The sequence below is a fragment of the Elgaria multicarinata genome, chromosome 2 (assembly GCF_023053635.1).
Source record: "Elgaria multicarinata webbii isolate HBS135686 ecotype San Diego chromosome 2, rElgMul1.1.pri, whole genome shotgun sequence".
In the NCBI taxonomy this organism is placed as follows: Eukaryota; Metazoa; Chordata; class Lepidosauria; order Squamata; family Anguidae; genus Elgaria; species Elgaria multicarinata.
This window is the reverse complement of record NC_086172.1, coordinates 113,152,643-113,174,069: the sequence shown is the minus strand read 5'-3', so window position 1 is coordinate 113,174,069 and position 21,427 is coordinate 113,152,643. Positions and strand designations below refer to the sequence as shown.

Sequence of the window (21,427 nt, the reverse complement as noted above, 5' to 3'; positions counted from 1 at the left end):
GAAGAATGCCTTAATGTAAAACTTGGGGTTCTGCTGCTGCTATATCTGGGCGATGGTAGGGGGAAAAACCTTCTTTGACACAATATGGACATTTCAACTCTTTAATGTAATCCCATTCTGTCTTTTATCAACTAGTAAAATTTCTGTTTACCTTAGTGTCCTTTCATGTGGGCTCACTTTGTTGCATTCCACATCCACATTTTGCTCCAACTAGGCAACCAAATGTAGTTGTATCATTAAACAATGGTCCATTTGCCTGGACAATGAAGATACAGGCTCCTTCTTTTCCTGACACATTTCCCCTTGCAAACAGTCTTGCAGTCTTGCATATAGGAGTGCAAAATAATAATCCAGACCCAGGGTGTGTTTTGAAGGGTTGAAAATGCAGTCCCCCTTCCCTCCCCGCTCTGCTTTTATCTCAGCACTAAAAATATTGGCTTGGAGCCTAAGTTACTCCTCCATTCGTGTAAGGGATTTCTGCCACGTCACCCATCCATCTGCAGCTCTCTACCCCATATCCCATACAATTTCTAAGAGTTCCTTCATTCACAAACGCCCTGTTCAGACAATACACTAAACCATGACAGTTAAGCATTTTGAGCTAAACATTATGGCTTAGTGTGTCATGTGAATCACGACTTAGTGTGTTACGTGAAACATTCCTAACTATGGTGGCTACACAACCAAGTTTTAAACATGTTCACTAACCACTTGCTGCAAAAGGGTTAGCATTCTAAACATGGCTTAGTGTGTTGTCTGAACAGGTCTATTGGCTGATAATTGCGGCCCATAAAGGGGAGGGAAAGATGGGAAAGCCCTGTTTCATGAATGGATCCAACCCATGGGCACTTAAATTTGTTTAGTGCTAGTTAGGTTGTGCTTTTCCATTCTTCTTTTATTTCTTTTAATAGGCATCATGACACACCTCTAACTATTTTGTTGCACTGGATAAGATGCTATCCATCCTGGTCACACTTCCATTGTTTTCAACCCCAAACTCACAATTCAGTGTTTATTTCAATGGAATTTGAGAATGATTTCTTTGGTTAGTGTGTGTATGTCACAAGTACAGATCTTTACAGAATGTTCCTACTCCCCCTTCTCTCCCTGAAATTTCTCAGGATAGAGCATCAAAGACAGCTGCAAAGGTGACACAGACAGGGGAGAGCTTTAAAAGGGATGTTAAAAATATAATCTTGCAAGGGAGCCTGTCCTAAGCTAAAGCGCTGTTGAATGTGCTATGGAATCCAAGAGGGGAAAGAATCTGTCAGGTTCGCACACCTGGCAGGCAACCATAGACACAATGAAAGGAAATGCCCCTACAAAGCACACAAGGTACTAACATTCATTTCAAATGCAGCTTCAGAGCTTTCCTTGAATAAAGCAGGAATGAGGTTAAAAAGGATACCACTGTAGAGAAGCTGCAAAAAATGCTTTGGGAGAAGGAAGAGGTATAAAATAGGTTACAAGACAGCTTTTATTGCCCCCATTTTACTTGGTGAAAAGTTATTATAAGCATTTGCTTTTTCATCAGGTAGAACAGCAAGGCAACCTTGTTCTGCTTTGTACTTCGTGTCCAGCCTAACAGTACTTCTTCACACATCCATGCCATGAAATGGAAAAAAATCTGCATATGTCACAGGTGACAGTGCAAATATGAGCATGTGGCTGATGAAGTGGGCTCTAATCTACGAAGGCTTGTGCCATAATCACTTTGTTTGTCTCTAAGGTGCCACAAGACTCTTGTTTTTGCTGCAACAGACAAACATGGCTAGTGCTTGAAGATTGTCCAGAGAAAGCTAACCATGCTTAAAATCCCACTGAAATCAACAGGCTTCAGTACAGGCTCTTGATGGAGCACTTCGTGGGTGAGAAGTGCAGCTGAGGCAGTCCCATCTGGACTTGGCCAGAGTTGTGGGCATCCACTAAGAGCTGAGGACATGCGCACCTGAGGGCTGCCAAAGGCATGCTGGGAGGTGTAGTAACCCCGCCCACCATTCCGTTCTAGCCTCACCTATCTAGCCTCACCTATCACCTCCTTCATTTGCTCTTCTGTTTCAATAGTAAAGTCAGGCCCGAGCAATGCTGATAGGTCTGGCTGTACAATGTACCAGAAAAAATCTAAAAACATTAAATTTTGGATTTTAAGTTTTTGGTTTTTTTAAGAATTTAGTTTTAAAAAAATGAGGCTTATGCCTACAACTCTCAGCATGCCTTGGATGGAACTCCCATGAGCCTTCTCTTTGACTCATGGTCATGACCAGTACAAATTGCTATTATTCCTTCAGCACTTTCCATAAATAAAATTTCTTCAGCAGAAGATATTGAAAATTTCTTTATCCTCTATGTGTCTCCATAGAAGTGGTATGTTATAAACACTATTCACGGACCTGAACAACACCAGGCATATCAGCTAGTAAATAAATAAACTGGGAACAATAGCCCTTAAGTGCCATAGTCTTTAGTACAAGAAATGTCCTGATAAGCATGGTAGAGGCTTCTCATTGTAGGTATGCTTTTTATTGTTCTTAATGTTCTTAACATTAGATTCAGCTGAATCTTGAATCAAAGTCAAAACAGGCTGCTTCAGAGAGATTGTGAGACTCCTTGAGGTGAAGCAGAATTCCCTCTGAAGGGGCCAGAACCAAAGCTAGACCATCTCAGACCTTAGCATGTACTTCGGAGGAGGCAGAAAGGCAGACTGACTGCAAAAAAAGTGCTTCTTTGCTTTTCCTTATATAGAAAATGCAGAGAGAAGGGGAGGGAAAGGCGTTGAACAACTGACAGGTCTACCTTCTAATCACACATGGTTGATGCACAGCTCTGCTTTAGGGTGGATTCCTGCATTGAGCAGGGGGTTGGACTCGATGGCCTTATAGGCCCCTTCCAACTCTGCTATTCTATGATTCTACGATTTTATATCCCAGCAAAGGTATTCAAGCAGTATTTGATGCCAAACCTTATGTGAACTAAGCCTCCGGCTGTTGGAATGGAAGGAATAAATAGTGCAATAAATCAAAGGTATTAGTAATTCGTGACATGGAGGGCTAGAAAATATTATATTTGTGGTAATTTGCATTAGAGAAACTGAGTAAGACTATAGTCATGAGGCAACTGAAGCCAATGGCAAAATAGCCTGCATGGAATCCATACTTTTGTGGTAACAGTGCTCACCGAGTTGGGTCCATAGCTTCCTTTTAGTTGAAATCATTTAGATAATAGTTCCACCAGCTTCAGCAGTGAGGAAACTCGAAAGAGATGGCAAGATAATTGTGACCAAAGATAGTAATGGATATTTATGCATTCTTGTGCCGAGATTGAAAATGTGCTGGAACATGATACTATTTAGGACTATCAAAAATTGCTGCTTAGAGAGTAGGAGCTGGTACAAGATTGAATTCATTACCTAAAGCTTAAAAAAGAAAGAAAGAAAGAAAGAAAGAAAGAAAGAAAGAAAGAAAGAATCCAGTTGACCATTTGACTCATGCTATTTTTGGAAGAATATTGGACCATAAAAGAATTAAATAGTGCTTGCAAAAATAAGAAAAATGAAGTACAAAGAGCTCAATATGGCTGCCAGCAGGTGCTTAGAATCTTTTCAGGCCCTAAGAGGAAAGAGGTTTGTAGCATTATCGTGGAATATAGTAACCCTTTGGGGGTCAACAGTTAATTTTCTTCCTTTTTTAAAAAAAATGTACCTTTACATGTATCTTATTAGAATGCCCCAACCATTGATACTTTCTACAGGTATCTTTGATCTAGATCAGGGATAGATAACCTGGTGCTCCCCAGATGTTTTGGACTACAACTCCATGATCTTCTTCACCATTATCTATGCTGGCTAGGGCTTATAGGAGTTGTAGTCCAAAACATCCAGAGAGCATGAGGTTGCCTACCCCTGATCTAGGCACATGTGTGTGCAAGCATGCATGTTCGTTCTGTGAATTATCATGTGTGGAAGATTAGAGTTATATATAAAAGATAGTTAAGAAAGACAGGGGAAACCTATCCAAACCTGAAGGAACAAACTTGTATCTTAGGGGTTCTTCTGGAGTCGTTATTGTTACTTGAGGCTCATTTGGCCTCATTGGCATGGAATGCCTTCTACCTTCTACCCCCTATCTGGACAGAGAGAACCTTGCCTCAGTAGTCTATGGTCTGGTTACCCCTCGACCCAGTAATGGCACCAGGAAAAGAAATCTGGGGGGTGGGCACACAAGGGCAAAATATATTTCTAGGTGGTAGAGATATGTCACATATGTTAAGATCTCTGCAGAAAAAATGGTATATTTCACATTAAAACTGCCGTCCTAAACATATTATTTCTGAAATAAATGAGAAAATTTTTACTTTAGGCCTACACCACAGAAGGGGAAATTAATTTTAATTCTGAAAAATATGAATTTGTGGTTAGAATTTCTTTTCTTTTACTATTAGGCACTCCAAATATAAATAATACATTAAGTTAATTTTCTCTCCTGCATGTCAGATGTTTCCTCTTTCCCCTCAGTGGGTTGACACAGGTTTGTTGGCATTGTGAAAAGTATGCCAGTTGCTGCAAAATGCTTAACCTTTGTTGGCTCAAGACCTTGAGAGGGGTTTTAGATGTTTTGCCAGGTTAGCCACCCCCAGAGCCAGTGCAGAAGGGAGCCGCCTTCTTCATTGAGGGAAGGGCTTATGGCAGCCTTTAGGGGTATGCATAGGTGACTATTGTCAATTTGGTGGAAATTCCTCTACCCTGCTAAAGTCTTTCCTTTCAAAGAGCTCGGGATTAGCTGTATAGGTCCAGAGGCAGTCTTTCAGCTACACTAAGGCTTGTTGTGGAAAGGTTTGCCGCTAGCGAAATAAAGCAGCATTAGGCTTGAAGTTTGCATCTCCATTTGTTGATTACTTAGACGGAGGACTACAGTTCTGACCATCACCTAAATGGCATCAGTTTCAATGAGAGAGAGAGAGAGAGAGAGAGAGAGAGAGAGAGAGAGAGAGAGAGATGACTCTCCAACTGAAATGAATGGGACTTCAGAGTGCACCACTTTGGCTGAATCACACCAAATATATTACTTATAATTTTAAAATTACCTTTTCTGTCCCAGGGTTATATAGCAACCTAAAATGAGTATTCATAGCTCCACGTCTGTAGACCTTTGATGCTGGTAAGTGGTACCTGGCACTTCATTGAAAACTTTGGATAGAACAGAGAATGACTATAGCAAAATTAAGGGCTCAGTGCCACAAGTACTTGTGTACTTATGCTTTCAATCAAGTGACTAATCCAATGAAGTAAGTGTTAGTATTTAAGACACATCAACATGTGCTAGATCAGAGTTACACTTTTATAAAAACATGAACAATGTACAAACTAGTCTCATTATTTTGATTTCTTTTGTTTCCTGTAACTCTTCTTTCTTAATAGTTTTATTACCTAAGTAAAGAATCAACCTAAAGCAGTCCTGTTTTTGTAATAAAGTGGATTTTTTTGAAATATCTGAACTGTCAGTGGTGATGTGTAGGACTCCAGGTGCTCCTGCTCATGGTTTTGTGGAAGGAGATGACTTTAAATACGGGGCCCAGGTTTACTTCAAATGCAACGCAGGTTACACCCTAAAAGGCAGCCGTGTTGCCTACTGTCAGCTAAATGGAAGTTGGTCAACACACCATCCTGGATGTGGTAAGGATACTTTACATTTATTATTGTTTTTCAAACATGATATTTTCCTTTAAAGAAATTAGTGGGACTAATAGACAGCAAAGACGTTCTATTTTGAGTTTGACAAATTAGGGCTTTGACATTAATTTTCTTGATCTTTCTATAATTTTAAGATATCCTAGGATTGCTTCATATGGTACTCTGCTATTAAGGAGTCTCCTGAACGGAAACCTCTTTCTGTTGGCTGTATTGGCATCATCTGCTGGAGAATTGCCTTCAAGTTCATGCTTTTTGCCTTTGCTCCAAAAAGAAAACCCCAAAACAAAAACAAAAATGTAGAACTGAGCAACTCTTGCTGTTATCTGCTGTTCCTTGAAGAAGTTCTAGCTTCCCTTTGATAGAGAGACACAAAAATAAATCTCTTCATGCACTGCTTTCATTTTTAGATATCATGGCAACTGTTTATTTTCTGCTTTTGCCCCTCCCAGCTGAGGGCAGCAGCCATCTTTGCCAGAGAGAGAAATGAAAACAGCCCATTCAACTACTTCCTTCTTTCTAGCAAAGAAAAGCTAGAGTTGCTTAATTTGAGAAAGTGGCTGCCAGCTATGTGGGGAGCTCTACTTGCTAGAAGCATGGGGCAAGGCTTGGTTTAGGCTGGGGCTTTCCAGCTCTGGGCATATACCAGGACTCAGAGAGACTTCTTTACCTGTGCCATTCTATAAGAGGCTAACAAATAAACCAGCCCTTCGTTAACTCCAATGTACAGATTTGCAGTCCGCCAGATTTGCAGATTTAGTTTGAAGTCAAAACTATCCATCTGTACTTAAAGGACTAATTCCCCTCTTGCCTTTTTCGACATACTTTCTTCTGATTTCTATAGTGAAGTGGCTGGAAAATGGCTGAACAGGGGGAGAGCCTTCCACAGACATAGTTGTACATGTGGGAGCTCTTCCAGAACTTATAATGAACATGTGGAGATCAAGGGCATGCAATCCACTTTGCTGTCCTCTTTGCATTCAAATAACATCAAAGAAAGGGTTAGGGCTTTATATATTTATATATAATATTATATTTATATAATATAATGTTTAAATAAATTGTTGGAGTGTCCTTTATATCTCCTTCCCAGCCAGCATTTCTTTCTTTTTTTCCTCCTGCAGTGATATGTAATCTTGAACTGTGGGTGCACCAGAGTAAGAAATATTGGGTTGGATTTAAAGCAACCATGAGCCGAGTTTCACTCATGGAAACCCCACTACCAACACCCCCTAAGTGGGAGATGCCATTTTTGCCTGTTTCCGCTTCTACCTGCAGCTTTCCATGGCTCCTATCAGCCCCAGAGGATTGGGAAACCTCCTGGAACAGCATGGGAAAGTGGCACAGGAGTGAGGGATGATCAGCAAAAACTAATTTCCCTCCCCTTGTTTCTATGACTGGAGCTTTGGATCCCATCAGAGGGGAGGAGACAGAGGAGGCCAAGCAGAATCACCCACACTTGATCTCCTCTTCTGGCCCTTGCAGTCACAGGAGAACTCCTTCCATGGATAGATGGGGTACCTCGGGATCCAAGCTGTTGTCCATATTTCCGTGTGGATTTTGATTCCCCCGCCCCACATTGCCTTCAGCATCTTTGGCTGGAATGATGACATAACTGCTGTCATCAAAACAGCATAACGATAAATAAAACAACAGTGCAATTTGCTGGATGAACTAGAAGGACATTTTCTAAGTTTAGGCAAACAGATTTTTGGTTTACAAAAGCACTTCATAACACAAATGATTAAAACACAGATGGAGCTTATCACTTGCTGGATGTAACTAGGGAATGTAATGGTCCAATAGTCACTTCTCAAAGTGACTCTTTTGCACTGGTCAATGCAGATCTAATTATTGATTCCTGTAGAGTTAGTTGACTATTTTAAAGTTGGAATATTTACTCTTTGAATGCTTGTAAGAGAAAAGTTAATCCTATTCATGGCTATGTTTAGTGAATACACAAACTATTAAATGATCTAGTGCTACTTTAAAAAAATAATAACTCCCACCCCATCCCACCCAGTGGTAACAGAAGACAGAAACTGTTCCGATCCTGGCGCGCCACTCAATGGATACAGAAAAATGATGGAAGATACTGCACTGATGAATGGCCGTTATGCAAAAATTGGAACAGTCATTGCATTCTTTTGCAATAACTCCTATATTCTCAGCGGTCATGAGCAAAGGACTTGCCAAGAGAATGGCGAATGGACGGGGAAACAGCCAATCTGCATAAAAGGTAATTTAAAATCTCTTACGGCTCTGTTTTATAGCTTATTTTATTGATATAGAAGTTATTTCCTAACAAGGGCTGACTGGAATCTGATACAGAGGCAGACAGTTTTGCCAGTTCTGCTCATCTGCTGCATCCAGTGAAGGATGTTAGTAGTAAATCCAGCAGATATGTATTTCTAGATTTTATAAGTGTTATGAAGCCAAGAGGAAATGGCAACAAACTCTCTTTCTGTCAGACCTTTATGCCAGGAATTAAAACTGGGGACTTTTCTATCTGTCCTCTAATAGAAATGTGGTGAACCAGCTGGGGCTACAGGTAAGAAAATTCCCTGGGCAGTGACAGGCTTTACTCACCAAGGTAGCTATTGGTTTCCACTGACCAGGTGGGGCTATAACAGCTTCTAAGCCTGTGCTGATTATTACTTGGACAATTATTGGCATTTACTGGTTTTACTTGCCTTCCGGCATTGGCTCTTGTGCCTGTAAGGCCCACTCTGACTGCTTGCCTGCCAGATTTCCTTTAGACTTCAGTCTAAGGGTCTCATGCCTCCTGCTTTCTACCCATCAGTTCTCTGACAGTGCAAACCTACATTTAGTTACTCAGAAATAAGCACCCTAAAGCTTCCTGAAGCCCAGCATCATGGCATTTTGCTTTCTTCAATTTTCTGTTAGATTAGGTAATTTAAAGGGTCAAATTAAAGAGAGTTTGAGGAAATGGGGGTGGGGGGGTGGTTTCCCTCCTATTCAAATTACCAAATTTGGCTTAGTATAACTGTAACAATCTGCAAAATCAAGCTCATGGGTTGTAGTTTTGTAAAGTATTTTTGGAATGATAACAGCCTGGAGTTAAGTTATTGTGGAAGAATCCAGTTGTTCTTTTACAATTGGTTCTTCTTTTCTCCAATGTGAGTTAAAGGCTTCAGAGAACTGTATAGGGAAGATGAGTTACATAGCAACTACCTAACTTTGCAAACGTTTCTTAGTAAGGGAGTCATGCTTGCAAGATAAAAGTATTCCTGCAAGCTTCAAGGACATATATCGTTGGCTGTATTCAGATGAAATTAGTTGTCTTTAGGTCCCATTGACATCAACATGAAAAGTTAGTCATGACTTGTTTCATTTATTTCAATGGGAATTAATTGCAACTAGGCTGCAATCCTATACTTACTACCTAGAAGTAACTCCCATTGAGCTCAATGGGACTAACTTCTGAGGAGGTATGGAGAGAATTGCACTGTTAGTCTGGATCTATTGCTATTAGTGACATGAAAAACTAGACAGGGATATGAACCATAATGTTTGAGCTCTGAGTCTGGAAAAGGATTGTGCAACACTGTATTTTTTTTCCTAGCCTGCAGAGAGCCAAAGATCTCTGACCTGGTGAGACAGAAAGTACTTCCAATGCAGGTTCAGTCAAGGTAAAATTGCAATACCTTACCTACAATGTGGCAAGAAATGCTGTTGCTTTTTCCTATGTATCTCAGCAGGGATAATGTGGTAGGAGGCTGGCGTGATCCCTGTCCTCACACATTTGCTCTATTCACTATAGATGGAGTCATAGATAGATAGATAGATAGATAGACAGACATTCAGACAGACAGACAGATAGATAGTATTGGATAATACCAATGCTACCAATCTCTAAAGATTTCAGAACACTTTCCTAACAAGTAATGCAGATACACATTTAAAATGTCAGTTTTGTTTTTAAATTAACCTTATTTAAAATCTTTTAACACCACCTTTCTTTTTTTAAAATCCAATTAAAGGAGCATAAGAACCATCCCAAATGGTTAACTTCATCCTTTTTAATGTTACCTGCCATATTTCTTCAGATTGTGACGCCTTATGAACTGACAATAGGAGAGCGCATTCCTTGCATGCAGAAGGTTTCAGGGTAGACTAGGAAATATTGAAACCCTGGAGAGCCACTGCCAGTCAGTGTAGACAGCAATGATCCGACTTGGTAAAGCGAGATAGACCAATGGCCCGAATTGGTATAAAGCAGTTTCCTGTGTTCTGGTGTTTTGGAACAGTTGGCAATGAGGTGCTCATTTTGACACCACAATTGCAATTCTTCATCCGTAAATCACAGTATTGTACAAAGTTAGTTCAGCCTGCTTTTGTACTTACTGTAGATGTGACCAGAGAAAAGAGGCACATTAAGCACTTTTCTGCTATGCTCAGTACAAGCAATATTTCCTCCACTCCCCCCCCCCAATCTTTTTGTGTGTAGGGAGGGTCTATGATTGGGCCAGGTAAAGAGTTCTGTGAAACACGAATGCTAACTCAATGCTTTGTGATTTTGTATGTATATATTAGGGGTGTGGAAAGTGGCTCCTTTCTGCCTCGAAATCCAATCTGGAGCTCCATAGAGGTGATTCAGAGCCTCTCCACCTCGTTGAATTACTCTCAAAGAACTGTTCAGTATTTGGGTAACTGGTATTAACAAAAATGCTTACAGCTCCCTCATTTTTAAAGCTAAAGAGATAAAACTTGGCACAATAATAGGTCTTGAGGAGAGCTTTACCCCCACCAAGTGTGAATCAAATCAGTTCATGCTTTGATTTTTTTAGGAATTTTTAAATGGAAATTAAAAAAATGCTTACAACTGTGTAATTTTTATAGGTAAAGAGACAAAACATGGCAAGGTTATAGCTCTTAAGGAGGGCTTTAGCTCCACCAAGTTAGTTTATGCCTTGATTTTGTAGGATTGTTTTTATTTGCAGAGTGCACACCCCTAGAATATATGCATGTGTGTCCCTAATAAAGGGACACACACTTGTCACTGTTTGGATTTCTTCTAGGAAGAGTTCTTATTCTTAATCCTGGTGGCAGCTGTTTCCAGTATAATTTCTCAGTGATCCTTTTGTGAATGGGGATGATATTAGCCTTGTAAAATAGTCATATTCTCTACAACTGCATTTTGAAGGCCATTGGTCCTTAGAACCAAGCAAAGTCTAGTCTGACTAGTAGTGAATCTCCAAGACATCAGGCACAGGGCTTTTCCAGCCTAAGACCAGATACCTTCACTTAGAGACTATGGACTGGAGCTGGAACAAGTTCAGGCACCAATGTTCTCAGTCACTGAGCTAAGGCCTTTCTTTAAGCATTCTGTTGACCATTTGCAACCTTAGGGAACCATCCAGAAAAACTAACCCATTTTTACCACAATGTAGCACAGTTACAGACACTTAAACCCACTGCAATTGATTGCTTAAGGACACCTAGCTCTTAGCTAGATTCTGGGCAATGAAATAAGGTCAACATTGAATGCTTCAGTAGAGTGGTAATGGTAAGCATGTAATGGTAAGCATGTAATGGTAAAGTTTCCTGGATTGTAATCCTACACCACTGACTTATTCATCTCCCAGCTTTATCTCAAATGGTGCTTTAATGCAGCTGTTATAAAGATACAGCAATGGCAGGGTTTTTTGGCCAGTTACTTACATTCCCATGTTCTTTATGCACTGAAACAGAGAGACTCCTTTGCATCGGCTCTATTCATCTGCCTTTAGCAAGCAGAAGCTGGATGTATATCCAACCAAAAAACCATCACTACCATTTGGAGATCTACCTCCAGGCTTCCAGCATCTTCACACCCAACTTCAGTATGATTGCATTTCTCCTTTCTACCGTCGCCTGGGAAGCAGCCGGAGAACCTGTCTGAAAACAGGAAAATGGAGTGGCAGGGCTCCTTCATGCATTCCAAGTGAGAAGATAGTTACCAAATTATCAATATCCATAATAACAATGTTGTTATTAACATGCTCAGTTAGTCCTAACTATGCTGCATTATTAATCATAAAAATAATTTATAATAATCTATATAGCTCATTTTAAGTGCTCTAATGACAAAATCATCATTAGAGCCTGGTGAAATTGGTGAGCATTATTTTATCCATAATGCTGACTTGTGTGGGGTTGGAGACAGCAAGAATAGAAGGTTATCTAATGTCACGTACTAAATTTATAGCTAAATTTATATAACCAAGATCTTCTCAAGTCACATGCTTAGGTTGCAGTCCAATACACTCTTACCTAGGAGTAAGTCCCATTGAAGTCAGTGGAGCTTTTTTCTGAGTAGACGTGTAGACCAGCTCTGGAATTTGGAATCTCTGCTGTATGTCACTAACTTTGCTGAGTTTGTTATGACTAAATCTTTATATGAAGTTTGATTGGCAAATGGATTTTTCAGGTCCCAGGAATTTGGGCATAATCCTCTATAGCAAAGCCAGTTAGGAAATAAAATAAATGATGTTTGAATATTCACACGAGACGTCACACACAGCTTCCTGCCAACTTGTGTGTCAAAACATGCTCAATGTTGCTCAGGCCATATCTGACAGTATCATTGTTGCTAGAACTAGAAAGCAGATTGTGTAAATTATCCATAAGAGTAGGTCCAATCATTTGATTGCAAATATTAGGTGTCTCTATTCATTCTTCAGTTAACACAACTTCACTTCTGCTATGTTTTTCTTCCCTTCTTGTGTGATTATTTAAGATTGATCTCAATTTACTTTGAAGTTTAATACATGTGGTTCTGATTTAATAACTACAGAAGGAGGAGAATGTACTTCAGATACCATTATCCAAAAATGTGAATTCCTTTCAATAAAAGAAATGAGGCATGTGCTTATCTGTCCCACAGAAATCAGGAGACCCTTATGGTGCTTAATGTTGGCTATAGCGTCTCCTGAAACAGCAGAGTTCACAAAAGAATGTACTAATGTCATTGACTACTTACTGTCATATATTAGTATCTCTATACACCTCTTGAGTTATATGTGGTGACTGAGTAGACACTCATTTACATCTGTATGTGTTGTACTGATAAAATGCCCATTTGCATTAAGGTGGGAGGCCCCATTTCAGTGAGGGAGGAAGAGGAATGGGCTTGGAGAACTAGAACTACCACAGTCTACAGCGTATCTTCCATTGTGATCCTAGTTGAAGGGGAAGTCATTTGTGTGTGTGCACAACTGTGAAGTACCTTGGCAAACCAAGGACCCCTTAACTCCTTAGAACTCTTCTTAAAGCTACAACCTGATTCTTCTGCGCATTCATCAGTGTTTGATTATGCTAATGATAAAATATATTTTGCCTCTAAAACAAAGTATAATCTTACAGGATTTATAATTGGATATAATTAAGAAAATCTGTTAGATATTATTTGGTATGATTTTCTTTGGTAATTAATACAGCTTGGCTGCTAAATGAAATTGTGATTTGTAGCTTGGGTAGTTTTTAAAGATAAAAGAAGCTTATTTTTCTGGTTTCCTTGGCAGTCTGTGGAAAGATAGAAAACACCACTCTTCAAAAACCATCCACAACCAGATGGCCATGGCAAGCTGCCATCTATAGGAGACCTAATGGCGTGAAGGTCCCCAGTCACAGAAAGGGTGCATGGATACTGATTTGCAGTGGGGCCCTGCTGAATGAACGCACAGTAGTTGTGGCAGCTCACTGCGTCACCAATCTGGGGAAGGTCACTGTTCTCAAAACAGCAGACATCAAAGTTGTTCTGGGCAAGTTCTACAGAGATGATGATAGGGATGAGAAGACTGTACAGAACTTACGGGTGAGTAAGTTGTTCAGGCACTATGATTCTGTATGTGTGCAGATGGATGCTAATGGTGCTAAATAAATAAATAAATAAATAAATAATAATAATAATAATAATAATAATAATAATAATAATAATAATGGCCTCATTCAGAATTCTCAGTCGGAAAACAAAGACCATGTGGGGACTGCAAGCATAGGTACATACTTAGAGATAAGTCCCACTGAAATAACTCGAATTCATTTCTCCCCCTTTTTATTGTGAATATTAACCCAAAAAAAATATTGTGAAAAAGAAAAAAGTTACATATACAGAAGTATCATTGTTTTTCATCAGGTGTACTATTCATTAAAAAAGCGGGGGAGAATTATGCATAGGTTTCAAGAAAAGCAGACCATATAGCCAGGTGTTTATCCATTTGCAAGTCAGGCCTATATAACACTCGTTCAAATGTTAATAGCATTGTAAAGTCCTCAATCCATTGCATTATGGTAGGTGAGCATTTGTCCTTCCAACTTAATAATATAAGTCTTTTAGCTGTCATAAGGACTCTGAAAATCTATTTGCATTGGCCGTTGTTAAATTCCAGAAAGTTTAGGAGAACATGCACATCCTTCTATAGTAAAGATTGTTTCAGTTCAAAGTTTATCCTTATTATAAACTCCTCCCAAGAGGGGGCAACTACTGGGCATTGCCAAAACATATGAATTAAAAAAGCATTAGGTATGTTACATCTCCAGCAGTTGTATGGAAGTTAGACAAATCCTTATTGAAAAGACGTTGTGGAGTCCAATAGACCCTAAACAAGATTTTTTGATGAATTAAGACGTAGCCAGATATAGACTCTAAAGCAACAATTAATTAGGCAAAATAGGTCACTCCAATTCTCTATTCCAATCCTGTCTTAAACTATGGGTGTCATATTTATTTACTACTAAATGCTTATATATATGGGTTGTGGGTTGATGTGTCTGTTCAGATGCTATAAGTGTTTCTAACAATAATGGCGGCTCTGAAGCTGTAAAATCAGCTGGACCAAACCTTGATTCCAACAAGTGTAGCAATTGCATGTACTGTCATTCAGCCGTAGTAGGTAAATTATAATTAGCACGTAAATCAGAAAATGACAAAAACTCATCATATGGACCTAACAATTGATCCAAAGTAAACAAAAAACTTATCTCTCCATGTCCTCCACAAAAAGGCTTTCTTTCCTATTCTTAAATCTGGATTTCCCCATAAAGTCAATTTTGCGTTAGAGAATGGATCAAACAGTAATTGACGTGAATAACTGGAATTCATTTTAATGTGTGGGATTAAGATTGGCATATCAAACCATTTATTTTTGAAATCATTTTTAAATCAAATCTGCCTATGAAAGGATTATATATCTATATTCATTGTTGGGAAGATAATGACAGTATATATTTCTATTATTCTCTGTACCAGTGTTTTGCATTCATGACTATAGTTTCTTCATTAAGTGTTTGGTGTCTTAGGATGGGATTGCTAAAAAAAGAATATGAGCATGCCAAATACTGCTAATGCTAATTAGTAATTAAAATTTGTAAGGCAGGCAGGCATCCAGTATACCTCTGGCATCAGTTCAATTACGGATTTCATTTGTGGGGGGAATAAAAATTTGAAAGCTCAAAAGTGAACTTGGAATGCAAATGTAGCTTTTTCCTGTCCAGCTCTGCTAGAAGGTTTCTCCAATTTATTTATTTATTTTTATTTATTTATTACATTTATATACCGCCCCACAGCCGAAGCTCTCTGGGCGGTTTACAAAAGTTTACACATTGCACACGAATGTGATTTGGTTTATGGATATGCACCAACTCCTCCATATAAATTATTATAGGTGCAATCCTATGCATATTTAGACAGAAAAAGTAGGACTGTCCTAACATGCATAGGATTGTGCCTTTAGTTAATGTATCAGGAAATTTGATAGCCAGTTATTTGTTATCAGAGAACCCATTTATGTCCAGAGGGTCTGGTCTATACATCTTCATTCCTGTGATCATTCTACTCATTAGAATCACATAGCCTTACAAAATTCTCATTTTCATTTGTCCTTCTTTTAAAACTGTGTTTCTAGTTGTCATGAAGAAAATAAAGTTTGCTGAAAGCTCATAAACTGAGTTTGGATGACACGATAACCCTTTATGGATTATCGTGTCATCTGGTGGGAGTTTTTAACCCATGATAGTTTATTTGCCAAAATAACCCACTCAGATAACGCACAGTCTGCATAGTATGTTATTTAACCCATCATGGGTTATTGTGTCGTGTGGTGGATACAGTGGGTTATTTTGGCTGGCTACAGAGTAGTGTGGCAAGAGCAGTCAAAACAGCTGCTGCTCTGCTCTTCGATAAATCTGCAGTTCACTAGTTGCTATTCAACTCTACAATATAGGCAAATCTGTCTAGTTTAAATAAGTTTATTACAGAATATTGGGTTCTAGCTATAGAAATTAGGATTTAAATGATAATGTTTGGATCTTCTGCCTGATCCTATCCCCAATTTCTATTGTTGAATGAAGCATGGCTAGGGCAGTAGCTGTATGATTTCCTATTCAATATTGCATTCTTCTATTAGAGTCTTCTAAAATAATGGTAGTGATTCCATAGGAAAAACAGGGCCACCTTGCAATGACTGCTAGAGATGCCTTCGATTTCATCTGTTTTATATTTCATGTAAAAGTTAAACTGAAAATGAATCCCAACAGTTCAGTTATTTGGTATTTCTGGATTCTCTCCTAGATTTCAGCCATTATAGTGCACCCTAACTATGACCCTATATTGCTCGATTCTGACATAGCTGTCATTAAACTCCTGGACAAAGCCAAAATCAGCAGCCGTGTCCAACCCATATGCCTGGCATCGACACGCGATATTGATCCAACTCCAGATGACTGGCAGATAGTGATCACCGGCTGGAAGATCCTGACAGATGTTGCCGATCCAAGCTACAAAAATGACACAATCCGTACAGGGACTGTTCAGATAGTGGACTCCCTGCTGTGTGAGCAGCAATATGAGGAAAATGGAATCCAGGTCAGCGTCACCGATAGTATGTTTTGTGCCAAGCAGCACCCCACTGCCTTTTCTAATATTTGCCCCGCTGAGACTGGAGGGATTGCAGCAATACCTTTGCCAGGAAAAGCATCTCCTGAGCTAACCTGGCATCTTGTGGGGTTAGTGAGCTGGGGATATGATAAAACATGCAGCCTAGAACTTTATACCGGCTACACCCGAGCAATTCCTTTCAAAGACTGGATTGAGAAGAACATGAAATGAAACACTTAGTCCAAAACTGGTTTTTTTTTTAAAAAAAAAATATGTTAAATATATTCATTTCTCTCACAGTCTCTGATCCTTCATTTTTCTCATCCCATTGATGGAAGATTTCTGGGATAAAGCTAAAGCAAGGGCCTCAGAAAATTGCCACAGAGTCTAGTTATTCAATGAGTCCAGTTCACCTGGGTCAGAGGCTCTGACTGTGGCAGATGGTTTGACATGTCTCAGCTGTTCCCTTTCTCCTGGTGGGAATAGGGTACTTGGATCATAGGTTGTACTACCAAAAAACATGATGACCAGAAGTAGCTGTATTAAATCTGTGTTTAACAATCACCTGGATAAGACGATTGGAATGTATGTTCGTTGAAGTATAAGACAGCTAGGAGGTTGGGAAGAGATCATTAGGAGGTTGGATGAATTTGTTACGGTCTAAGCTGTTTGTATTGCCATATTTTATGTTGTATTCTTTTCCCTCCTAAGTACTTTACACATTCAAATAAACAAAGGTTTATGTTTAACCTGAAAACTGACATTTGAGAACTGATTTCTCTCAACCTGTTTCTCATATGTTGAGAGATGCTAACAAAAATGTATTTCCTTTCCATGAATAGCTGGAACCAGAGAGGTAGAATGGTGATGCATCAAAAGATTATCTAATCCAACCACTCTCTGCCTTTAGAGATCCCTTTTCCTATTGACTTATCTTCCAAGGAACTTGTGTCTATCTGCCATGGAACCCCTGCAGATGGGAAAGGATTCTGGGAGATTTCTAGGGCACATAGTCAGTTCATGTGGAGTGTTGGCCATATCTATTGAATTTCATCATCATTCAGAAACACTGATATTGAGCCCTAGAACACACTCTGTGGGTACGCATTGCAGGGGAAGATCACTAGTGGTGGGCAAGCTATGTTACAGGGAAGTTTTCCTGCCGTTGCTGATGTTCTCAGAAATGAATAGCCCTTGAGAACCTGTCAAGGAACCTCAGCATTTCTTAGAATACATTTTGAAAACCGCTAATCTAATCCAACAACTTGCATTTGGTTAAAGGCCTTTGTACCCAACATCCTAAGAGGTTAGTTCACATGATCAAGATAATAATGTCCTCCAAAAAAAGAAGAAAAGGAACAAGATGCACTGTTTAATAGTAGCTTCCCCACAGGAAATATGAGTAGCTTGGAATTCTGCAACCTGCATAAATTCTGAAAGTTAAGCAAAGACGCACATATTTTCTTAGTTTGTATATATATATATATTCTGCTTCTGCTACTAAGTGGGAAATGGCAACAAATCATGCAGGGAAATGAAACTTGACCACCAGTTGTTGCCCACACATTGCAGCCATACAGACTAGAAAAAATATTTTAAACACAAACAAACTGAGATTCTCAGGATTATGGAATTCTGTGGCCAACATCAAATTTCGTCACTTTTTCTGCAATTGTACAGAATCCCAGAATAGGCACAGCTATGGCTATTGAATCTTATTCCTGACCCATACAAAGAAATGAAACAGAGTATTGTTAGTTTTTTATATTTTTGCCTGACTTCAGCTCCTTCTTCTACAAATAACAGTAAAATCCATATTTGATTTTATCCCTATTTCTTAAGACAGTGAATCAAACATCATAACTAAATTGAACAGAACCTACATTCAATTTAAGAATTGCTTTCCTTTCCTTTTTTTCTACTTAGGTGGTCTTCCTTTATTCTTAGATGGGTTATTATATTTTAAAGTTTTTTCAACACTTTTGAAAATCATCAAGAAACAATGATGTGATATGTTTATGGGTTCCTTCCCTTCCCAGGCTATTGGCAGAGAGGTGAAAAAGAAGCTTGAGACAGGAAGTTAATTGTTTTCTATGGCATATCTTTGCTTATCTGGGAGTCCCCCACATTCATAAATAAAAAGGCTATGGTAAATACGTCTCACACTCTTTTCACCATAGTAATTGCACTGCCTTCAACAAGTTATTTCCTGAGAGGAAAGCAAAGTTGGCAAACAACTGCACCTTTGCCATGGCAGGTTCTCAGCACAGAATTTGGTTCCTCATTTTAGTATCGGGAGACATATCTGACTCTCAACTGATTCTAGATGATCCACAGTTGTTTGATAGCCTCATCCTATCCATATTTACTCAGAGATAGGTCCCATAGCAATGCTTACTTGCTACCAAGTAAGCATGTTCAGTATTACAGCTTTGATTTGCAATTCTATGCACACTTACTTGAGAGAAAGTCTTATGTACCTAGTGGGACTTACTTCTGAGTAAAACTTTACAGAATTAGACTGTAAGCATATGTCTTCATTTCTCATTCTGTTTTTTCACTTTACAATGATATGCTTATGAGCTATTATTATGTTTTGCTGTACTACTTTTAAGTAAAGTCTTCTGCCATCATTATTGGAAGTGTTAATTACCAAATGATTTAAAAACAGATCATCTGCTACCCCTTTCTCTTTTCTCCCCCCCCCCCTTGTGGGAGTCACTTTTCTTTTAAAGCATGCTAAAAGGGAGAGGAATACTGTAAGGAATGCAACTCCCCAAATTATGTGGAAATGTGTATATAATCTTTCAAAAGGGTTTGTGCCAGTTGCACATCCTTTTAAAGAAGGTGAGCAAACCGTCTGTCTTACTCAAAACAATAGGGTAAATTCACATGATCAAGCAACCCTATGTGGCTTATTTAACCCACGGTGGGTTGTAGCATCTGCCTGTGGCCATTTTGAATATTCAAGCCATGACTTGAGCTTGTCATGTCATCTGAACCCCGAGGCCGTGGTTTATTCAAGGCTTGAACAACTCTTTTATAACCCTGAACTGTGGGTTCTGCGAGGGCTGTTTAACCTAGGGATGTATGAGAATTCTATTTTGGGGGTGAAAATGCAACAATTTTTTCTAGTTCAGCCCTGTGGATTTCATTCTGTTTGCCCCCGCTGGCATTGACCAGATCTTCAGTGAGTTGAGCCAATACACGGATTGTGGGGATTTTTAATGCCAGCAATGTGTGCAAAAAAAAAAAAAAAATGAGTGGAAGGATCTTGAAAATTGTGCAAATGGTGTGATTTTTTTTAAAAAAACACCTTTTTATTGCCAATCTTGCACAAATACACATGATCACTAGTCTGCTAAATAGCCCAGTAGAAGTATATTTCCAACTTGTCAATACCCTTGTTAGTTTCATCCTCTCCACACGCTACTTTTTTGTTGTTGTTGTTTGCTTCTTTTTAAATTTTGTTTTAACTGTTTTATTCTGTTTTTATTTTCATTTTTACCTTGTACACCGCTCCGAAATTTTTCAATGGGGAGCGGTATATAAATATTCTAAATAAATAAATAAATAAATACTTCATGTAACCCAGAAGAGCCATATTCTGTAAGGGTGTGTGCTCTGCACAGAAAATCTGGGGGTCCGACAGACCTCTGACAGACCTCCAAAATCATGGTGAAGTTAGGGGGTGGTTTCAAAACTGTTGGAAACCTGTGGTGTTGTTAGAAGATCGTTCGGAGCCCTGAATGGATCCATACGTACCTGAAGTTTTTTTTAGGCGAGGTGAGGGTTCGTTCCATGTTGATGGACAGCTAACTGAACACTTCCATATTAGGAAGATGCTGAGGGGTGAGGGAGGGGTAGTTTTGAGATTGACATCTGTGGCTAATCAATAACCACAGTCTCCTCCAATCACACTGCTTAGGGGGAGGGATTGCAAATTATAAAAGAGAGCAGTTGAGGCTGACCGAATGTCCCGGAAATGGGAAGTTCCATCAGTTTTCCCTAGCACCTTCCTATTTGGGAGCATTTTGAAGCCCCTTCTGCCCTTACCCCACTGGTCTAGTGGGGCCAGTGGCCTGCCTCTGGGCACGGGGGACGGGAGCCTTGCCCACAGCACTGCTGCTGCTGCTGCCAGCCTGAGACTGATCACTGGCTTGAATGGGGTGCAGCCTCTTAAGATCTTGATAGGCTGGAGTGCTGGGCTGAAAACAACAATGAAATTTAATAGGGATACATGCCAAGTTCTACATTTAGGAAATAGAAACCAAAGGCACAGTTACAAGATGGGGGATACTTGGCTCAGCAATACTACAAACAAGAAGGATCTTGGAGTTGTTGTAGATCGCAAGCTGAATATGAGCCAACAGTGCGATATGGCTGCAAGAAAGGCAAATGCTATTTTGGGCTGCATTAATAGAAGTATAGCTTCCAAATCACATGAGGTACTGGTTCCTCTCTATTCAGCCCTGATTAGGCCTCATCTAGAGTATTGCGTCCAGTTCTGGGCTCCACAATTCATGAAGGACGCAGACAAGCTGGAGCGTGTTCAGAGGAGGGCAACCAGGATGATCAGGGGTCTGGAAACAAAGCCCTATGAAGAGAGACTGAAAGAACTGGGCATGTTTAGCCTGGAGAAGAGAAGATTGAGGGGAGACATGATAGCACTCTTCAAATACTTAAAAGGTTGTCTCACAGAGGAGGGCCAGGATCTCTTCTCGATCCTCCCAGAGTGCAGGACACGGAATAATGGGCTCAAGTTAAAGGAAGCCAGGTTCCAGCTGGACATCAGGAAAAACTTCCTGACTGTTAGAGCAGTACGACAATGGAATCAGTTGCCTGGTGAGGTTGTGGCCTCTCCC

The 21,427-nt window shown here is 39.5% G+C and overlaps 1 protein-coding gene across 2 annotated transcripts in view; it reads left to right on the top strand.

The window, feature by feature from the left end:
* The window catches only part of PAMR1 (peptidase domain containing associated with muscle regeneration 1), a 63,635-nt gene extending 46,341 nt beyond the window's left edge, over positions 1–17,294 (top strand). The window contains exons 7-12 of one of the 2 annotated variants that reach the window (XM_063118814.1): positions 5,498–5,668; positions 7,707–7,922; positions 9,270–9,336; positions 11,398–11,630; positions 13,210–13,502; positions 16,257–17,294. In XM_063118814.1, the coding sequence (XP_062974884.1) occupies positions 5,498–5,668; positions 7,707–7,922; positions 9,270–9,336; positions 11,398–11,630; positions 13,210–13,502; positions 16,257–16,793 (1,517 nt within the window). In that variant the 3' untranslated portion in view covers positions 16,794–17,294. The remainder of the gene's footprint in view (positions 1–5,497; positions 5,669–7,706; positions 7,923–9,269; positions 9,337–11,397; positions 11,631–13,209; positions 13,503–16,256) is intronic. The other variant, XM_063118815.1, reaches the window with a different exon arrangement.
* Positions 17,295–21,427: the final 4,133 nt, after the last annotated feature.